Here is a 9,083-nt window from a genome sequence, read left to right on the forward strand (position 1 = left end):
TTCTGCCTATTTATGTGAAATGCTGTCTATTTATGTGCCTCATGATTGCTGAATTTGTCTTCTTGGGTGCCTCATGATTTGTTGGGGGCATCATGATTGCTGAATTTGTCTTGTTGGGGGCATCATGATTGCTGAATGTATCTTGTTGGGGTCCTCATGATTTGTTGGGGGCCTCATGATTGCTAACTGCGAGACTATGGGAAAAGCTGAATCATCATCATATGAGACAATAGCATTAAACCTACTTTTTTAGCTTTTTAAAATGGAAAATAAAACTGGGAGGTTCTAAAAAAAAAAAAGAATAAATTTTTCAGGAGTAGGATGGATGAAATTGTTTATCTTCACAGTTCATTTTCAACTTGGATTTTCCATATTGTTCATGTATGAGTTAAAACGTTTGTATGTAGTTTAAATTGCTGTTGCCACTTTGCGATAAAGTGACTTTTGGGTTGCAGTTTGGGCACTCTGCCTCCAAAAGGTTCGCAACCACTGTCCTGATCTAATGTCCCACATTGCTAACTTCATGTAAATTAGTCTCCACACCCACATTCTGGTCCATGGCCACACCCATTTTTCGGCGCGGCACGCAGAACGGAACCCTTGTTTTTCAGCGTGCTGCGCGTGCCACACAACTTCAATGACCTCTTGAATTGCATTTTGTGGGGATCTGCTGCCAATTGCATTGCATTTTGTGGAAAGTGCTGCCAATCTAATTGTCCTTTAATTGCATTTTTTTTTACTGCGGGGGGGGGGGGGGGGGGGGGGGGCTGCGGCTCCAGCAAGAACCTTCGGCCCTCCACCATGGGGTCTGAAAAAAAAATGGCCCTTCATGCCCATGAAGTTGGACAGCACTGGTTTACAATATTAAGTCCCATCTACACCATACAATTGTTTTGTCCGATTCGATTCATTGTTTCGAATTGATTCAATGCAACATGTCCGATGGGATTCTATTCAATTCATTTTGCCATTGTTTTAAAATGGCAAATTAAATCGAATCCCGAACGGACATGTCGGAATGAATCAAACAAAAAATTGTATGATGTAGATGCATGTACACCATACAATTTTTTTGTTTGATTCGATTCATAGATTCGATTCAATCAGACATGGCCGATCGGAATTTGATTCGATTTGCCATTGTTTTGCAATGGCAAATCGAATCGAATCCCGATCGGACGTGTTGGATTGAATCAAATTGATTAATCGAATCGTACAAAAAATTGTATGGTGTAGATGGGGCTTTAGAGGTAGAGGATTAGCTGGACTGCCAGACAACTGGTATTGCTTAAAGCGGTATAAAACCCTGGCATAATATTCAATAAAACATGTTTTCCTACCTTTTATATGCCATACGGTTTGCTTTTGTGCATAAGTATTATTATTCATTTAAAAATTATACGCTCCCAAAGTACACTTTTTTACTCTGAGAGCTTACTTTGCATTTTATTCATAACTACTTTATTCATCATCTAACTTAAAGGACTTACGAGCCCAAATTTAAAAAAAAAAAAAAAGTTGTGTACCTGTATGATTTTTGAAGGCACGGAGGACACCATCCGCTCCCTCCTTGCAGTTCCACTGGGTCCCCGCTGCTTAAAGCGGAATATAACCCTGCATTTCAACTTTGCTCTAAAACATTATTTACAGTATATAATATGCAACCAGCATTTTTTTTTTACTAGACCAGCATTGGAAGGGTTACACAGTGCTTTAAAGTTCCTGAAGATTTCTGCAGACACATCCGAAGCTGACATAGATACATTTTGTTTACATAAATGTATCTAAGTGTTGAATGTGACTCATCTCTCTGACTGAGGAGTTGGAGGACAGCCAACGAGTGTGTAACATTTCTCAATATATACATTTAACTAAATAGAATGTAACAATCTGAACTTCTGCATATCTCTCCACGGAACTTTAAACCTCTGTGTTTAACCCTTCCAATGCTGGTCTAGTAAAAAAAAATGCTTTTGGCATATAATATGCTGTAAATAATGTTTTAGAGCAAAGTTGAAATGCAGGGTTATATTCCGCTTTAAAGAGAACCAGAGACGAAGCACCTCATGTATTTTATTACATTTATCAGTGGGAACATGACAGTAAACACCTACCCTGCTTTTAGTTTTATTCTTTTCAGTCTAATCTATCTGTTATCAACTGTGATAAGAATCCACCGACCATTCAGTCGAGGTTTGACCTGGAATCATTATAGCTGAGTCACTCTTCTGTGGAGTCTTTTCAAGCCCAAGCCTGCCCCCTTCCTGGCTCAGATTTCCTACTCAGAGCTGTTGACATGGGAGGGGCTGCTGCTGCCGAGAAAGAAGCTCTGAAACAGACAGTGTATTTGTGTGCACTGTGCAGACAGTCATTATCTACTGTATGCAGTTTAATTTCTATGAGAGACACTTCATACAGGCAGCCACCCAGCATACCAGAATAATAGTTGAAAGCAGACAGATGAAAGGCTGCAGCAGCTCTGCTTGTCTATAATCTCAGAGGCTAGACAGCACATCCAGAACAGCTTATAACCTGGAAGCAGAAGTGTTACGAGCCGGCAGCCATGTTGGATATTTCCTTGAGCAATAATGGATAAAAAACACTCAAAAAGGCACACCAGAGCGGCAAAATTATCAGGTAGAGCATTTATTCTTGACAAGCTATCAACCAGGGGTCGAGTCCTGCGTGGACGCGGGGTGAACGGCTTACAAGCTATCAACTGATATGTTTATTTTGTGTGAATCGTTCATCTCTGGTTCCCTTTAATGTCCCCCCCCGGCCAGATCTCGACTGTGACGGACGAGCCGTGAGACCAGAAATAGCAATCAGTTTCCTGCCTCGATTGTCGTTGCGTTGCCAAATCTGGATTGTCTGTCTGTGGATACCAGGCAGTCAAACCTGGGGTCTCTCCCTGCCTCAGCAGAGAAATAGTTCAGTAACCTAAGGTACAGGATGCCTGTTATTTGTAATTAGCATGTGACTGGAATCTGGGCCTTAGCAGAGGTGTCAATTGCTTCAGCCATATGGCTGCCTGAAAGGAAGCCAGGAAGCTAGCTCCCCAGGTGGCCCTGGAAGAGCTAGCCAGTGCGGCACCGATGGGGGCAGATTTGAATACATGTGTTGTATGATTTCTGTCTGTTACATGGAGACCATGTATAGCACAGCTATGAAATTCATATAGTCTTATTCATTAAAATCTGCCCAATGTGCTGATATAAAATTCATTGCAATAACCCGTCCGGTTATTGGTGTACAACCCTTCTCAGGAACTGGACCCGCTGCCCTAATCACGTCTGAGGTCATATTAATCGGTATTATCTGACAATTATAAATCTTCTATCCACCTAAATATGACATGTATCGTTTATGAGTTACAGCATTTTATAAGTTTAAACCTAAAATCTCTCTCAGAGGGAATGAACTGTCATTGGTGGGTAATTCAGAGGGGGCAGGCGTTGCCACGCCCCCAAACCAGCTTCATCAAAAGCACATTGCCAGCAGGTGGACCTCAGTCCTCCAAATCCCATCTTCATGAGAGCATGCTGCTGCTAGCCAGAGTACCCTGTGGTTAGCGGCCATCTTGTCTGAACTTCGCTCTTGAACTGAAACAAAGGAACTTTACGAGTTTCCCAGAAAGGACATATTTCCAGGAACTTTAAGTATAAGTATTTTTTCCCTCATTTTTATTTTCTATACTGTGCTATTATTTGTCTCTATAATTGTTGATTTTAGGGCGTTTTCAGATCCGCTTGCGGCTGCGGATCTGCTTGGTCAATGTATCTCAATGGGGTGGTGCACACCAGAGCGGCAGGCGTTTTGCAGAAACGAAAAATGCCTGGGTGAGGCATTTTTTGGATTTCGGATGCGTTTCTGCCTCAATGTTAAGTATAGGAAAAACGCAAACCGCTCTGAAAAACGCCTGTTCAGAGCGGTTTTGCAGGCGTTTTTGTTACAGAAGCTGTTCAGTAACAGCTTTACTGTAACAATATATGAAATCTACTATACTGAAAACCGCAGCAGCAATCCGCAAAACGCTAGCAAAACGCCTCATAAAAATAAAAAAAAGCGTTTTAAAATCTGCTAGCATTTTGCGGATCTGCTAGCGGGTTTTGGTGTGCACCAGCCCTTAACGAGTTTCTGTATATATTATTCATATCGCATATTTAATAAACGACGCTAACGTCATTTATTTATTCAGCTACCCTGCTATTCAGCCACACAAACTGAACCCTGGTTTGTGAAGAGTCGCTACTATTGTTGATAGCTAGATAACCCCAGCTGCTTACCTGTAGCCGTGTTTCGGCGAGTCCTCCAGGATGGCTGCTGCTGAGATATTGCTTGTCCCTCCCCGAACGGAAACACCTGTAAGAGTAATCAATTTAAAAGAACCCGCCCTTATATAAGGACTCCTCCTCCCTCACCAACTCAGTTATTAAGAGTATATCACCTTTAACATAAATCAAACTTAGCAACTATATTACAATAGGGATGGGAACTCAGGAGCCATCCTGGAGGACTCGCTGAAACACGGCTACAGGTAAGCAGCTGGGGTTTTCTCCCATCGTCCTCCAGGATGGCTGCTGCTGAGACCAGCGAGAAATTTTCATTAGGGAGGGATGATGGCTTGTAATACTTTCTTCCAAAAGAAACTCTGAACCTGGCTTAACAGTAGTTCAACTCTGTAGCGTTTCACAAAAGTTGTGTGTGACGACCAGGTAGCTGCTTTACATATCTGTTCCAGGCTTGCTCACGACCTCTCTGCCCAAGAGGCTGCCAAGGATAGAGTAGAATGTGTCGCAATTCTAGTATGGAATATTTCCTGCGATTCCCTGTAAGCCCAACCTATTAGCTCCTTAACCCGTCTAGCTATGGCGCTTCTTGATGCCTGCAATCCCTTTGAGGCTCCCATATATGATACAAATAAATGGCTAGATCTTCTCCACCGAGCTGTCCTTTCTAAATAAACTATGATAGCTCTTCTCACATTAATCTGTTTCACTGCTCCTCTAGCATCCTGCGGCTTGGGAGAAGAAGACGGTAAAACAATCTCCTGTGAACGATGAAAGAAGATGAAGAGATCTTTGGAAGATAGACTAGGTCAGGTCTGAACACAATTCTGAATGAATAACCATATCAAAAGGACGTTAATGGATAGTGCCTGAATATCCCCAATTCTTCTAGCTGACGTTATTGCTACTTTTAATGTTAGATTCTTTAAAGGGGTCTGAGCAATAGGTTCAAATTTATCAGAAGTCAAGAAATTTAGAATTAAAGATAAATCCCAAGGGGGAACTAATTTCCCTGGCATTGGTCGGAAATTCGCTACTGAAAATAAGAGTTAACAAAACCCTTCTTAGACAATTGTGTATGAAGAAAACCCAATAAGGCCGATATGTGGACTCTTAGGGCGCTTACCTTCAGCCCCATATCAATTTCACTCTGTAAAAAATTCCCAAAATAATCTTAAGGTCATCCGTCTGTATATTATTCCTTTCCTTTCAGGAAGAATATGCGTTCCGAATTTTGCATATTTCCTCGTTGTGGAAATCTTTCTGCAGTTAACTAAAGTAGATGCCACCTCTTTAGAAAACCAGTCTTAACCAGGATTCTTTCCTCAATGCCCAGGCTATCAACTTTTACATCTGGAGAGTAGGGTGAACATTTGACCCCTGAACTAACAGGTCTTGTCTTTCCCAGATGCCATGGGCCTTTCAGGACTAGAGACAACAGATAAGGAACCATGCCCTTCTCAGCCACCAGGGACCTATGAATATCACTGTTGCCCTTCAACCTCCATCTTTCTCAGCACCTTGGGAGTGAAGTTGAATGGTGGAAATGTGTAGAGGAGACCGCTCAGCCAGTCCACTAATAACTCATCCAATCTGTTCCCTGACACCGATGGGTGGAGAGAGCAGAAATCCTCCACCTTCGTATCAAAAGGTAAACAGATCTGAACCCAACGCAAAGGCAAAACAGATCTGCAACACATGAAAAACATTTCAGACAAACGCCAAAGCAAAACAGATCTGAGACCAACGCCAAAGCGAAACCGATCTGAGACCAACGCCAAAGCGAAACCGATCTGAGACCAACGCATAAGCGAAACCGATCTGAGACCAACGCATAAGCGAAACCGATCTGAGACCAACGCATAAGCGAAACCGATCTGAGACCAACGCATAAGCGAAACCAATCTGAGACCAACGCATAAGCGAAACCGATCTGAGATCAACGCATAAGCGAAACAGATCTGAGACCAACGCATAAGCGAAACAGATCTGAGACCAACGCATAAGCGAAACAGATCTGAGACCAATACAGATGCTAAACAGGTCTAGAACCAAAGCAAAATGCAAAATAGATCTGAAACAAATTCAAAGCTAAACAGATCTGACACCAATGCAAAAGCAAAACAGATCTGAACTAACGCAAATGCAAAACAGATTGGATACCAATGCAAAAGCAAAACATATTTGAACCAATGCAAATGCAAAACAGATCTGACACCAATGCAAAAGCCAAACAGATCTGACACCAATGCAAATGCAAAACAGATCTGACACCAATGCAAATGCAAAACAGATCTGTGCCAATGCAAAACAGATCTGAACTAATGCAAATGCAAACCCAATCTGAACCAATGGAAATGCAAAGCAGATCTGACACCAATGCAAAAGCAAAAGAGATCTGAACCAATGAAATGCAACACAGATCTGAACCAATGCCAATGCAGAACAGATCTGACACCAATGCAAATGCAAAAATAGATCTGACACCAATGCAATGCACAACAGATCTGAACCAATGCAAGTGCAAAACAGATCTGAACCAATGCAAGTGCAAAACAGATCTGAACCAATGCAAGCAGATCTGAACCAATGCCAATGCAAAACAGATCTGAACCAATGCCAATGCAAAACAGATCTGAACCAATGCAAATGCAAAACAGATCTGAACCAATGCTAATGCAAAACAGATCTGAACTAATGCAAAACAGATCTGAACCAATGCAAATGCAAAACAGATCTGAACCAATGCCAATGCAAAACAGATCTGAACTAATGCAAAACAGATCTGACACCAATGTAAATGCAAACCAGATCTGACACCAATGTAAATGCAAACCAGATCTGACACCAATGTAAATGTAAACCAGATCTGACACCAATGCAAATGCAAAACAGATCTGACCAATGCAAACATATCTGAACCAATGGAAATGCAAACAGATCTGACACAAATGCAAAAGCAAAACAGAACTGACACAAATGCAAATGCGAAACAGTTCTGAACAAATGCAAAACAGATCTGAACCAATGCCAATGCAAAACAGATCTGACACAAATGCAAATGCAAAACAGTTCTGAACCAATGCAAAACAGATCTGAACCAATGCCATTGCAAAACAGATCTGAACCAATGCAAATGCAAAACAGATCTGAAAGAAAAAAGAACTCCTTGAAACTACCAGAGTTTCACTTCCTGAAAAGTTCTATTTCTCATTTACATAGATTGTCAATCACCATCGCTCCAGTTCAGGCTTGACCAATCTTATTATAACCCTGGGGAAACATACTGCCGCAATGGCAACAATTCCCCTTCACTCATGCTTTGCACCCACTGTTACATTGCATGGACACAGAGGATAAGGGAAAATATAAACCATACAAGGGAAACCACTAACAATCAATCATGTAAGTGCATATTCCTGCAAACAATCCTCAGTCTCTACAGCTAGTATCGGTTTACTGCAAACCTAACAATCAAAAATGGGAAACCAATAACTCCCTGAAACTGCTCAGGGATTCCTTATTACCCTGAAAGTTTCCATTAGCTGTTTATGTAAATTGTCAACCACTAGTTACCACAGATTTCATGCAGGCTTGACAATTCTTTGTTATATTGCTGGGGAAGCCCAATGTTGCAGTAGCAACATTTCTAAGATATTAGCTTCTCCAACCCTATCCGATACCCCCTCTGCTTTGCATGCACTTAGCTTGCTAGGTTATAGAGGGAAAGGGAAAAGGTAAAACACAGGGGAAATCACACTGCAATCTCACCATAGGAGTGTATATTCCTGCAAAAAATGCACCATCAGTGCACTCACCTTGCTGCTGGAACAGGCTGGGATGCCTATTGTCTGTGATCCCATCTTCCAGCATAGTGGAGAACGTGAGGAGCAGTTCCATTTCTTATCATGTAATCTAATGTTACACTTTTGGCATCTCTATCTCTCAGGCTGTTGCTGTGCAAGTTTTGCAAAACAGTGAAAGAAGAGTCACTGCTCAGAAAACATTTTGCTAGAGGTATTTATAGATAGCAATCGTTTTCTCATATATGTACCTGTGCCAATTCCTCCGAGAGAGAGTCTCGGTCGGGCATCAGAGGCTGCTGTTGCGGAGGACTGCTTCTGCTCCATGGCAGCGTCGCTGGCGTCCCACGTGTAGAGAGCACGGAATTCGCGCTTCTCTTGGCTTCAGAAGACACCGCCCCACTTCCTGTCTTCATTGGCCAAACAGCGGCTAGCAGAAGTGACACCTGCGGGACCAGGAGATCCTATGTCATAACTTCTGACATCTCTAGCTGCTCTGTAACACATGGACGCAGCAAGAAGGGCGGTAATGGCGGTGATCCTTTTGGACAACCTGCAGCCAGGTAACATTCCGCCCCCACCGCACACAGGTTAAAACTGGGGCATCCTACTCACAGTTTCCACCGCCATCCAGGAAAAAACCCCTGCCTGACAACATAGGCGCCCCAGGCCAACCTATGCCTTAAAACAAGAAAGGTCTACAGGTGTATCCTCAGGTGATGGGAAACAAACAAAAACTGAGTTGGTGAGGGAGGAGGAGTCCTTATATAAGGGCGGGTTCTTTTAAATTGATTACTCTTACAGGTGTTTCCGTTCGGGGAGGGACAAGCAATATCTCAGCAGCAGCCATCCTGGAGGACGATGGGAGAAAAAATAAGAGTGTGTTTAACCGGCTTCTATTTGCAGGTCTAGAGTCAGTCAGTGGGTTCCTCTGTCCCATGATAGCAGAGGTGGTGGCAGTTATACCCTGAAATAGTGTGTATTTTGTATT

At 42.4% G+C, this 9,083-nt stretch overlaps 1 protein-coding gene across 1 annotated transcript in view; it reads left to right on the forward strand.

Moving 5' to 3' along the window:
• The window catches only part of LOC137541028 (uncharacterized), a 70,200-nt gene extending 64,600 nt beyond the window's left edge, over positions 1-5,600 (forward strand). The window contains exon 10 of the mRNA XM_068262174.1: positions 5,503-5,600. Within this exon, the coding sequence (XP_068118275.1) occupies positions 5,503-5,600 (98 nt within the window). The remainder of the gene's footprint in view (positions 1-5,502) is intronic.
• Positions 5,601-9,083: the final 3,483 nt, after the last annotated feature.

Source organism: Hyperolius riggenbachi, chromosome 12, assembly GCF_040937935.1.
Source record: "Hyperolius riggenbachi isolate aHypRig1 chromosome 12, aHypRig1.pri, whole genome shotgun sequence".
Lineage (NCBI taxonomy): Eukaryota > Metazoa > Chordata > Amphibia > Anura > Hyperoliidae > Hyperolius > Hyperolius riggenbachi.